The 13532-nt window shown below is 35.1% G+C and overlaps 1 protein-coding gene across 10 annotated transcripts in view; it reads left to right on the top strand.

The window, feature by feature from the left end:
• Positions 1-13532, top strand: part of CPEB2 (cytoplasmic polyadenylation element binding protein 2) — a 67200-nt gene that overhangs the window by 3949 nt on the left and 49719 nt on the right. For 4 of the 10 annotated variants that reach the window (XM_072946137.1, XM_072946126.1, XM_072946118.1 and 1 more), the window contains exons 2-4: positions 872-1153; positions 1906-1995; positions 9280-9370. In XM_072946137.1, the coding sequence (XP_072802238.1) occupies positions 872-1153; positions 1906-1995; positions 9280-9370 (463 nt within the window). Of the gene's footprint in view, positions 1-871; positions 1154-1905; positions 1996-2747; positions 2840-9279; positions 9371-13532 lie in introns of those variants that run through there. The other 6 variants (XM_072946162.1, XM_072946145.1, XM_072946140.1 and 3 more) reach the window with 3 other exon arrangements.

Genomic DNA, 13532 nt, shown 5'->3' with positions numbered 1-13532 from the left:
TTTTCTTGCCATTGATTCTAGTTTGGAATATAATTTAATTTTGAAAATGAATGAAGTTAATGGAGACTTGTATTATTAAAATCTCTATTAGAATGATGAAAGCATCTAGCTCTTTATCTTAAATATATCTCAGTGTATTCACCTATGGGTAATGTCAAATTGCTTAACAGTTCATGGATAAGTAAGTGAAATAAAACCTAAAGAAAATTTAAAAGAAACTGCATTAAAACTGGAATAAAGTATCTTGAAAGTTGAATAAACAGTGAAATAAAAGACATTATTTCTTGTATTTTTCCTATCCCCAAAATCATTTTTAATCCATGTAATAGAATAACACCAAATGTTATCATTATCCACGTTTCTTATAGTGGTACAACTTGTTTTGGAAACCTAGTCTAAATATTACACTCATACAATTGAGACATTTTAATTAATAAAGACCATATTTTTAGTTGTGTGCCTAGCAGAGTATGGTTGCTTTAAGATTATAGTGTAGTTTGTATCTTTAAGGATCTTCAAAGTTAATTTCAATTTAAAAGTATTTTTTCTTCATATTTGTAAGGTATATAGTTCTCTCTGAAGGAAAAAAAGTAACTGCACTTTCTATTTTAGTAATTGTCATGAAGTATTTGCTTCATTCATTATATGTATAGTAAACAAGAGTCTATAAACTCACCTAGCATTAAATGAATGTTTTCGTATAGCAAGATCTCAAGCCTATTACCTTTTATAAGCTAGTTGAGATACATTCTGTTGCCTTTATATTTTTCATTTTTTTAAGATCATATACATTTTTAGCTCAGGCCTAAATTTGAGTTTGAACTATAAGCTGGTTAAATGCCTATAATTTAAGTAGATGTATTTTCCCCAGCCTCTTCTGAAACAATCTCCCTGGAGCAACCATCAGAGCAGTGGCTGGGGCACTGGAAGTATGTCCTGGGGCGCAATGCATGGCAGAGATCATCGTAGAACTGGAAACATGGGAATTCCAGGAACTATGAATCAGATATCTCCATTGAAGAAACCGTTTTCTGGTAATGTCATAGCACCACCGAAATTTACTCGCTCTACTCCATCACTGACTCCAAAATCTTGGATTGAAGATAATGTGTTCAGAACAGACAACAATAGTAATACACTCTTACCCTTACAGGTAAGAATGGTATATAAATGGCCTTATTTCTAATGTTAATCTTTCAAAATAGGGAATTGGGTGGTGGTAGTAGTAGTAGTATAAAATTAGCAGATTAAAGGAGAGAAAGTTCTAATTTTTAAGCATGTGATTTAATTATCAAAGGATAAAATAGCTATATAGAGAAGACTGGGACTAAAAGAAAATCTCTAAACACATAATAGAAAGTAAGCTTTATAAAATATAGAAAACCCTGCTGCATTGCTTAAATACATAGTGAAGCTTTTAATTGGCAGCTCCATAAGAATGCCTCCATTCATTAATCTTTAATAGGTCACCAAAATGAGTTTCTCCTCTAATATAGCTAAACTAAAGTGTTCTGTAATTGCACATATATTTGACTATGATCAGCTGTATGTATATTCAGATAGTACAGCTGTGATTATGGCAAAATAATATTAGGGCTTTTCACATCAAATTAAAATTTGTCCACTAGTTCAGGGACTATTTTTTTCTGTATGTGGCCTAACAGTTGTGATGATAAGACTTTTTTCACGGCTTTTAATATTTTGTTGATATTAAAGTCCCCTTGTGACTATTTAAAATGAGACTTTTTCCCCTGAAACCATTAGAGGGTAGAACAAAGATATGCAATAGGGAAAACTTGGATTTTTTTTTTCTTTTCATTCTTTCTCCCCTCCCCCTTTTTTTTTGTGGGTGGGTACGGGTAAGAGAACTGCTTATTTCTGATGAAAACTTCTATGCTATTGAAGGTGAGATCTAGTTTGCAGTTGCCAGCTTGGGGCTCAGATTCACTCCAAGATAGTTGGTGCACTGCAGCCGGAACATCCAGAATAGACCAGGTAGGCTGCACAGTGTGTATTTCTCAGGATTTTGGCTAGGAGTTTAGTATTTGTATTATGAGTAGGATTTATTATTTACTTTCCAATTATAGCTGTTTAAGCATATGTCAGAGAGTGTTAAAGCAATTTACTTTTAAAGGGTCACTTGACTTAACTATTTAATATAAGATGTTTTGTTTTTAAATTTAAAAGTAGTTCATAATCATTTTATATTTCCTAAACATAATAAATTTGTTTTTGGAAAAGAGAATCATATACCCAAGAGCACCTGACTTTAAACATCAGTCAAACTGAACATATTTTATCTCTTTTCAGAATCATTTGCAATTAGGTACAAAATCATATGTTTACTTAGCATTTAATTTTACATTTCATAAATGTCTTACAGAATTTTTAATAAACTTTTTTCATGGTATCTACTGTATTTGCCTTGAGTTTTCTAAACCCTATGTTAGTTTAGTTTTTCACCTTTATAAAAAAACTTCACAGCATTTCTCTATTCTAAATTTTGATACTGCTATTATATACTGTCTTCTTCCAAATAATCAGCTTCCTATGGAAAAGCTCTGAGTCAAAAAGCTGAGAGTCAGTCTTAATCAAATTACCTTCAAGTCCTTTGTAGTCACAAAATGCTGTCTCTCTTCCTACAGATGAAATTTGAGTGCATACTGGGTCTCAGGTGATGAGAATTATTACAGGACAAACAGAACACTCAATCCTCACATATAAGGATCCTTTCCTACAGAGCCCGAGTTTGAATGAGCATAGACTTGACTTTGTGAGAGTCCACTGAATGGAGTTATGTTATCCTTAGTTACTTTATCAACTTGAGATGATTTTACAAGTAAGGACTGAATAAATAGATTAATACTACATTTGTAAATAGCATTCAAATCTGGAGTGTTGGCAGTAACTTCAATAATCAAACATTAGCACTTGTTTTAAACAAGTACTACCTATTTGCCAGAATACTCCTGCCAGTATTTATCTCATGTAATTTGTAATTGATTGTCTTGTTAATGTTGTAATGTTATCCATCTATTTCTACTTTCTTCTCCACTCTGGCTCAGATAGGCTTTATTAGTGACATTTTTATGGTAGCATTTTTATGGTTTTCAAATTAAATACATAAATGCCTAGGAGATGGTATGTTTAGAAGAGGAAAATTATGATAATTATTTTGAAGGTGGCAAGGGACATGTGTTTAGATAGGAAAGGACATAATTATTTGAAGAGCTTGTGCAGGAAGAAGCAAGAGGATACATATATGAAAGGAATATGTATCTATGGAGGAAAAAGAAGACAGATGAGCTGCTGTGAAGGATCCAGGGGGATGGGGGACAGATGTTGAGAAATTAGGTCATTAAGAAGTCTTCAGTTGATAGAATAATGCTTGAGAGTAGGTAGAGGTGATAATGAAGGGAAATTTTCAAACTGGGCTCTGCGGAGTGCCCCCGGGGCTGCCACAGGATGAGGGCCATCAGCCCTCCCACTTAGACGTCATTCAAAGCCTCTCTGCTCTCACGAATTTTATAACCTGGGATTTTAAGTAAATTCATTTTAGAGAAAAAGGATTTTGATGCTTAAGGATTTTTTTTTTTTTTGGTAAACTGCCAAGATAATTGGCATTCCTTGTGGACTCTGAGCTAGCAGTGTGATGTGATGAAGTTGAAGAGAATGGTGAAGAAAAAGATAGTGGAAAGTGAACTGAACTAGAAGCAAAGGAGGTCTGAAACCTGAATCTTCTTATTCTTCCTCTCACAATCTTTATAACATTGAATGACACAGTTTATGGGCTTTCATATCTTTGGGTCATGGTTTCCTTATTTATAAAAGTAGGACCTTGAACTAGATCATGTAAGGCCTTTTTGGTCAACTCTTATACTTTCTTTCATCTATTGTGGCCATTTCTTTTGCTCCTTGCTCCCCACTCCCCTCCCCCCATTCCTTTATTTTTAGAACACGAAGGTTTTGGTTTATTGCGGGGAAGAGGTGGGCATTGGTCCTAGGCAGTGGAGGTGTCCTGTATGACCTTCCATCCCACCTGGTCTTAAAAGCAATGTTGCTATCTCCTTTGAATACCGTAAGAGTATTTATTACACAAAATTTGTTCTGTGTTTCTATCTTTCCATAAAAGGTTGAGGTATTTGAAGTTGAGGTTCTTAGAAATACAGCAGCAGCTAGAAACTGCAATTGGTATCTTAAACAGCTGAGTAGTTCCTTCGTGTTTGGCAAAGTTTAAAATTATAGAAAATACTTAAGAGACTTAAATATCTGGGGAGATTATTTTCATTTCTGCTCTGTTTTCATCATATACAACATTTTAATACTAATATATTTTAGTTAACAAATACATTATTTAAAAACATTTAACTTTTTAATTCCTTTAGTCTCAAATTGACTTAGGCCTAAAATATACTAAATTCTAGAACTAATATCTTAATTCTTATACCTGGATACTTCAGGCCTTACCTATACTAAGAGCTGGACATGTAATTGAATTTAGTAAATGAGAAAGAAATAGTTTTATAGATTAGTTTTATTTCAGTTGTATGTAAAATTTTTCAGGTTGGCATTTCCTTATTTAAAATAGCATATTTTTTATGGAAAAGCTTCAAATTTAAAACTTTTAAAAAACAAATGTAAATTGTTAAGCACATTTGTGACTTTAAAACGAATGTTACATATTTCTATTAATTTTTAAGGCTAATAATTACTTTTATTTAAAAAACTCAGATGGTTACTCATGCAAGAAGTCATACCCAACAGTATGAGTTCTAAATTACCTTAACATTGATTTTTCAAGTAGATATTAAGGCTACAGTATATTTATTCATTAATATTGAATGTTTTAATTCCAAGAGTAATATATCAGTAGCTGTGATTATTACTTACAAATGTACATTTGGCATCTCAGCTCTCTAAGTGAAGCAGTATCATGCCTTTAAAACTGATAGAGCCTGTGAGGCCTGTGGGTGTTGACCTGTTCTCCAGCTGGGGAATTACCTATGTGCTTGGCTGTGGACTTCTGTTCTTACAGAAGTTCTGCCTGCAGTCCCTTAGCACGTCGCATAAACCACCTTGAATTAATAGAAGATATTTTCTACTAATCTTTAATATCCAGGCTATTAGGATAAAATAATAAATGATAACATGAGGGTCTCAGAAAAATACATCATTTGGAGACTTTATTAACCTTACACAAAAAACAATATATAGTAACAGACCAATTTTTCATTTAATAAAGCACTCCTTAAATTGTGGTTGTTCAACTAAATGAGTTTTATGGACATTGGTAGTCATCAAACTGTCGCACCTGCTGAAAATGGGACAGAATGGGATCTCTTATGTATGTTTAAGTATTGGATGCTTTTTATATTTCCTATCCTGTGTTCAGTTCTTTAATGGCACTCAACCCATTCTTATACCAGACATTTTCTACTTACCCTTCCATTTTCCTTAACCATTGTGGCTTTGGCCATTTGGGGCCTTGAAACATATATATATATGTATATATATACACATACATATATGTGTATATATATACACACACACACACATACACATAGCTTTTTCTTTTCTTTTCTACTTTGTGCAGATCACAATAAGAAAGGAAGCTCAAGAAATGTATATTCATTATATATGTATGTGGTGGTAGTGCTTTAATTGCCCTCAGGGATATATGGGAGGAAATACTGTTCTTTGCCTCTGAGAAGGTGAAAGTCCAGTTGGATGAATAAGGGATATCTGTGTGGAACAGCTAGAGAATGATGTGGGAGAGTATGAGACTGAGAGCCACGCTGTGCAGGGAGGCAGAGCAGCACATCGTCTGCTGCTGATTCACTATGGTTCAGTAGCAGACAGTATAATCAGCAATATGTGATCAGTAGTTACTTAAAATTGAGAACAATATTAGTACAACTTTGCTTTTTTATTTTAAATCAAAAATTGGAGAACTAAACACAAAAATAAAACAAAAGCTGATTTTTCTACTTAGGCAGAAGAATATATAGGCTCAAGCATCTGGTATAACTTGAAATATGATGATACAGGCTTTTTCTGTAATCCATCTCCTTTTTCTTAGGGAAGCTATATCGTTGTCAAAGGAACAAATTTTACTTTACTGCTTTTTAAATAGAACACGGTTTTGAATATATCCAAGCAAAAATATAACCCATGAAAAGTTCCATTTTAATTAAGTTTAAGTTCTTTTGTTGTGTTTTACTACTGTTGTTGACCTCATTAGTTATTTTTCAGAGTTTATAATCTTTCTCAGCTCATCTTTTTTTAAAATTAGGATGACTTTGTTCTTCCTGTGTGTTTTGGTCTTTCTAGGACTTCATTGTTGTTTCCGTAGTTTTTGTGGCATATGTCTGGGTTTAAGAAAATAATAAAATGCTAGAATATAAGAGATTATAGTTTTTCCACCAATCTGTTCTAATTTTTGCCTGTTTATTGTTGTGGGATTCTGTAATCTCTGTTTCTGAAAGCCTGTTTAGTTGATTCTTTGCCTCACAGCTTTCATATTTAAAATAGATTTAGGTACACGACATTGTAAACTGACTATGACTCAATAACTCAATAACCCAGTAACTCAGTAACTCAATAAATAACTCAATAACTCAATGAATGAATGAATGAATGAATGAATGAATGAATGCAGTTTTATTGGTAAAATAAAATAAAACAGATTTGGGTAAACTTTCCCTGTTAGAGATTCTTACTTTTGTGAAATATCTTGGCTATTTTCAAATAGCCATATGGTAATAAATGTAAGTTACATTGCTATGATTTTCCATCGTTATTTATGCTAATCAGCATCGGTGCATTTACAGTTACTTCAAAATGGTTTGAGGATTTCCATTTAGCTTTTAAACTAATGGCAGTTTGTTAGGCTTCCTTTATATCTGATCCTTGTCTCAGTTTATCACTTAATGGTTGAGTACCTATTCTGTGGAGCATTCTGAGAAGTCTTTGTAGTCCTTTATAATTACCAGTTAAAAGTATAGTCTTTGTCCTAACTGAGCTAAACTTAAACGTTTTTGCAGAGTTTTTATGTTAGAGATAAAATACTGTTCACTCAACAAATGTTTGAGAGATAGTTTTTCCATAATTAGGAGGTCCTTACCCCTAATTAACTTAAAAGTTTAATGGGAGAGTCAGGAAAACCAAGTCAGTTATGAACCAAGTACAGTAGAAGCACAAAAAAATGGAAGTATTTGGTTAGATTACTAAAATTGTATGTCATTTTTGTACGAGGGCCATGCTCTTCTCTAGTCCACTTTCATTTATTATGTACTACTTTGAGTCTTTTGCTTTTCTATTACTTCTGTTATTTTTAAAGTGGACTTTAGGCATCATTTAATTCGACATGATTATTTTATTTCCTAGAAGATGGAACAGAACCTAAAAAAGGTTTAGCTCAGTTCTTCTTAAAGTATGGTCTTTTGGACCAGCAGTGTCAGTATCACTTGGGAAATTATTTGAAATACGTATTCTCAGGAGCCACGCCAAACATACTGAATCAGTCTCTTGATGAGTCCCAGCAAGCTGTGTGTTTAACAAGCCTTCCAGATGATTCTGAAGCATACTCAAGTTTGAGAACCACTGTTGCATATAGCTCAGTGATTCTTGGTGCCTCCCTCCCCAAGGTCATTGTTCTAGTGAACACCTATCACTGATGGGTGTGTGATACCTCAGGAGACTTCAAGTAAAAATAAGGGGTACTAGTGTAGCTGTTTATTGACAAAGCTCCAGTAAGAGCCTCCAGGTCTAGCATTCTTTCCATCATTGAGTGTTAAACTTTTCACACTTTCAAATTCCTTGACAGCAACTTGTTTAGTCTGCAATAGTGTTTCTGGCCCCCTAGCTTTAAAAAAGCTGACAATATTCATGTAAACATCGAAGTAGAGTAAAAAAGTCAGCACAATCTCAGGAAAGTTTCTTGTTTTTCCCTCTGCTTCCTAAGAGACTGGCTCTGAATCTTCTCTGCATTGTGGGCTCCTTTGGAAACCCGATGAAAGCCCTAAACCTTTCAGAAAAAAAAAAAATTACATGTATACGCACGTACAGGACATTATATATAATCTCACAGTTTCTTGGTCCTTCTTGAAGCTCAGGGACCCAGTTTGAGAAGTACCTCAGTCTGATTTCTGTGGAGAGTGTTTTTCCCACTTTTCTGATTCTTCTCCTTTTTATTTCTGTGTTAATCATTTTTTAAGAATCAAAAATGGTTTGCCCTGCCTCTCCCTCATTTACATACTCTTGTGCAAGCACACATACACACACACCCCTAAAAGGGTGGGAGTTGGCACTGACATATTTTGGGAGTAGACTGCCTGGTTATCAGGGGGCACAGACCAGGGCTCGCTGTGGTGGGTCCCTGTATATATTTGTTCAAGTATACTGAGTGTATATTGAGCAGAATACAGTATAAATTCATGAGCTTTAAAGAATCAAATTCCTTCTAGTAAGCAAGTTGAGGGATTTAGCATTTCAGCAAACAAAACTTCCAGCTACACAAAAGACTTTGTTCTGAGACTTGATGATGTAGAAGATTTTCTCTGATGAGAATGCTTTCACCCTTTTCTCCTCCACCTTCCTTTTTTGCAGGGATAGGTGCAGGAGAGGGAAGGTTTAGAAATGTGGAGATCAAAATACGAGAATTTCAGAGAGCAAGATTTAAATATAAGGATTCTAGATATTAGTTCTTGTTTTGATATTAGTATTTCATGCTTTTGATTTTTGCTGTTTAAGATGTTTCTGCATTCATTATTGTGAAATTCTGACTATTAAGTTAAATAACATACAGTGTTTGATGGATGTTTAAAGTATGGTGCACAATGGAGAATTAAGCCCTTTCCTCCCAAGTGTTTATTTTTCAGGTGTCACCACTGTCTCTATTCCTAGACATAGAAGAAAAGTTTAGAAGTTAAATGACAACCAAAAATGTTTTCTCTGTGTGTAATATTTCAGGATCTTTATAAATTGAGAATGATAATGATAGAAATTATTTTACTGTATTGCATTTCTACTGCCAATGAAATAAGATTACTTTTGATATGTGATTTTGGACATAAATGTATTATTACATGTGTTGTCCTCTAGTACAGGAGCTACTACAGCTCATGAGAGCCTCAGTTGTTGACATTGTCTTGGGATGCAAACTGACTGGTAATATTGTATTAGTCAGGTGTCCTGTAAGAGTGTTTAGATAGTGTATTAATCATCGCTTTTTGAAAAAATTGCATAGGTTATATTCTTTTTTTTTTTCTTCTCTTCTAGGATCGAAGTAGAATGTATGACAGTTTGAACATGCACTCTCTGGAAAATTCTCTCATTGACATTATGAGAGCAGAGCATGATCCTCTTAAGGGTAGGTGACTTTTTTAAAAAAAAGTTTTATATCTACTGATTTGTCAAATACGGAAATATGAAAAAATAACTTTCTTGAAATATTTGCATTCACAGCTTGCAGTGGTTCCTGCCTATAATTGTCCTTTGATAACTTCTTTCTCATTTTTCTTCTACTTGTCATATCATGGGGTTTTTAAAAGGTTTTGAGGCAGAGAAACTATTCATAAAAATTGGAGCAAGTTAGGAAAAAGAATCAGCCCCACTGATCTTACACTATTAGTCTTATCACAGTTAGTAAACTATATCTGAAGAAATTCTGTTAACACACTTGTTTTCATTTGTCTGCAACATTACCTGTTAGTAATTATTTTACATTTCTTTATACAATATATCTCCTTGCCTTTTTATATTAATGGTGAATATCTGGCAAACTGTGTAAACTTGAGTGATGAGAGATAATAGTTGTCTGTTGCTGCATAATAAATAGTCCTGAAACGTAGCAGCTTAAAACAGCACTAGGCATTGATTACCTCATGCAGTTCCTGTGCATCAGGAATTCAGGAGCCACTCAACTGGTTGGTTCTGGCTCAGGATCTCTCACTGAATCACAAGCCTGGGTTACTTTGTAATCTTTCTGTTCTTAATTTTGTAGAGCCAGGTAAGAGTTCCCTTCCAAGAGTTAGCCTACAAACTCTAGAACTTCAGAGTTGACAGCAATGTGATAGCTCTGGCTGAGTTGGCAATACTGATCAGATAGCTAAACATTAGTTCTGACTCTAGATTTTGCTTGTAAAGGAGTTCCTTATCTTCTTAATTCCTTTTTTTTAAGAAGTTTGAGAAGCTCAGGGGATCATTAGTGATTGTCAGCGATGTGTGGCAGTGGAATTCTCAAAAACTAATAAAGATAGCTACACTTTTTGTTTGTTTGTTTTTTGGGGAAGGAGAAGGTTGCTTCTAACCAAAATTTAGCCTAGTTTTTTGAGTACCTGAAGTTGAGGTCTTGTTTTTTTTTCCTTCTTCCCCACCATTATCCTGACAGTTCCCGTGGCATTTGTCTTGGATCCACTGTTTAAGAATAGAAGCCGGCAAGCAGCCTGTGATTATGAAGAATTTCCCTCTGTTTATTTGATTGCCTTCTCTGGAAAGAAAACTCTTAGAAATTCTAATTCAAGATAAAGTTAGTATTAACTGTTACCAGTGGATAGTTAGAAGTTTTTCATTTGTTGTTTCTCCCAGTCTTCCTTGGAATAGCCCTTTGAACATGTTAAGAGAAAACATCAATTATCTCACTATTAATTATCTCAGTTTTTCTGTGTTATAATAAAAGTGGATGGAAACCTAGAAAGGAGACTTTGAAAAAGAAAATGGAAGCAGTGTAAGGCTAAGAGGAATTTAATAGTTTAAAAAAAAACTCGTGACTTCAAAATTCTTTTGTTAGAAAAACTATCTTTGGCTGTGGGAAGGGGAAAAACGTGCTCACTACCATCTTTAGGAATCATGATGACATATCTGTGTTTCTCATTGGAGTATTTTATGTTACACATTTATTATGGCAGGAAATAGAGAAAAAAATTGATAAAACTTCTCTACATAGAATAAAGAAATACGACTGGTACTTCTGCCAAATAGCTATCATAGACCTTTTTAAAATGATCTTGATATCCAAGTGCTGCCACTTAGTTTTCTTTCCTTTTATTACTAGTACAAATCTCCCTGCCTTCTGGGATTACACATTGTATATCTTACTCCCGACACTCTAATCATTATGTGTTTTCTTTGCACTGGGCCAGTAAAATCTGCTAAAGCAAAGTTGTGACAAATGGAAGAAACCAATCCCTGAATGTGTTTCCCCTCCTTTCCTTTCCTGGTCTTTAGGGCATCACTTCAGCCTCTGTCCCACCTCTCCTGTCTCATTGTTTCATCCCTCTATTCCATATAAGGAAATTCTTTTCTCTATTCTGAAAAATAGAATGAATCTAATCTTATTTTATCCTTTTAAAATGTTTTCAAAAAAAACAACCACTTGCTTTTTCACTATGGGATCTAGTGAACAATAATAAAAATTTCTTGTTTCCCTTTGTATTAATGGTGAAAGTTTCTAGACAATTTTGTGTGAACTTGAGTGATGAAAGATTGTCTTAGTTATCTATTGCTACATAACTAATTACCCCCAAATTTGGTAGCTTAAAGCAACAGTAAACATTTATTGTCAAGTCCAGTTTCGGTGGGTTAGAATTCAGAAGCATGTTAGCTGGTTGTGTCTGGTGAGGATCTCAGGAGGGAGCAGTCAGGGTATCAGCTGAGGCTGCAGTCATCTGAAGGCTTGACTAAGAGTAGAGGATCCTCTTCCTCATGTGGCTGGCAAGTTAGTGCAGGCTGTTGGCAGGAGAACTGATTCATCATGTGGACCTCTCCACAGGACTGCTGGAGTGTCCTCAGAGCATGGTGCTGCATCCCCCTAAAGCAAATGATAAAGCTCAAGAGAGATGTTCCAGTGTCTTCTATGATTTAGCTTCAGAAATCTCACACCATCCTACCATGACATCCTGCTAGCTACCTAGGTCAGCCCTGCTCCACTGGGGAGGAGTCTGCTACTCAGGAGCTTTGAAAACTAGGAGGCAAGGATCAGTGGAGGCCATCATGGGGGCTGCCTTCCACAGAGATGAAAGGCAGAAACTAAATTTGCATTTGGTTCTACTTTTTTAACGGAAAAGACAAACTACTTAAGGTAAGAGTTAATGTCTGGTAGACAGAAAAGCAATTAAGCAGATCTCTGGAATCCAAAGAAAGTCTATGACAGGTTATTGGCATGACTGATAACTGACTGATTATACTAACAAAGTACCCTCCCACCCCCTCTTAAGCCCAAAATACAAGCCTGCTGGGTTTTACAGGTAAATAGGGAACCTCTGTTGTCTAATGCTAAGGTTTTTACGGTCTAGCATAGCGGGTGAAAGGGTCTGGTCTTGTCTTGTTGAGGCTTTATAGATGTGAAGTGTTGGCAACAAAAGATGAAAGTCTGACTGCATTTAATTCCACTAAGTGTGCTGCTTTTGTACCAGGCAGTGTCCAAGATCCTGGCTGTGCACTATTTGAGATAGACGTGGTCTCTGTTCTTGTGAAATGCACAGCCTAAAGAGGTAAGAGAGACCTTGTGTAATATACAGAGATACATATAATATACTAAAATAATATGTACATATAATACATACAGATTATATGTACATATAACCACAAGTGTTAGAAATACTATGTAGGAGAGTATAAAGCGCTTAGGGAGGTAATAAGTGGGGGTACCTTATGTACGTGTGGAGTAAAGAGAGCTGAGACCTGAAACCTGAGCAGCACAAAGATGGAAAAAATATTAGGGGAAGTGTCAGCTAGACAGAGGGACCAGGTTGTATTTAGGAGCTTGGCACAACTGAGGAACTGAAAACAGGCTAGTCTTGGCATAGCTGCTTTTGGGCTGCCTGGTGCTGATTGGGTGTGACACGGCCCAGCCCCCTGTGCGGGCTGTGCTGTCGTCTGCTCTGGATTGTGAACACTAACACACTGTCTTTTGCTTTCCTTAGTACAAGTGGCACTGACCAGTCTGTTTTATTTATTCTGCAGTGGTTTCTCACCATTAATATCCCATTTTCTGATAACTGTCTTGGTTTCTGACAATTATTTTCCTTTTCAAAGGAAGGACAAATGTGGTTTGTCTGTGACTTACTTTTAATGGTTAAAGTAAATCATGCTATGCCAAGTGCAGTTTTGTGATTTTGCAGACTTGTATTTGCATACCTATATTAAATAATCTGTGATCGTTTTATGTATGTGTGGGTCAATTCATTCTCCTTTAAACAAAAGAACAAGACAGTTATTCTTGTTAAACTCCCTTCCCTCTGTGCCTTCAGCAGTTTACAAAAACGGTCTTACTGTGTAAGCATTTTTACCAAAAATTGCTTACCCTCCTCCCCCAAAGCATAAGGACAAACAAAAAAATTTAATTTAAACTCATAAAAGATTTGAGAACAGTAGGAAGAAATGCAGTTTATATAACAGTCCTTGGGAGGATCTGTCTCAGCAAGTCACGATGTTTTTACCAATGTTCCCCAAACAATTAAGGGGAATTCAGAAAAAAAGGATTTCGAGCATGATTTTACAATAGCAACATATTTTTAGAAGTGGATGCCTTT

This window comes from Vicugna pacos, chromosome 2 (assembly GCF_048564905.1).
Source record: "Vicugna pacos chromosome 2, VicPac4, whole genome shotgun sequence".
In the NCBI taxonomy this organism is placed as follows: domain Eukaryota; kingdom Metazoa; phylum Chordata; class Mammalia; order Artiodactyla; family Camelidae; genus Vicugna; species Vicugna pacos.
The sequence above is the reverse complement of the archived record's forward strand: the minus strand, read 5'-3'. Positions and strand labels throughout refer to the sequence as shown.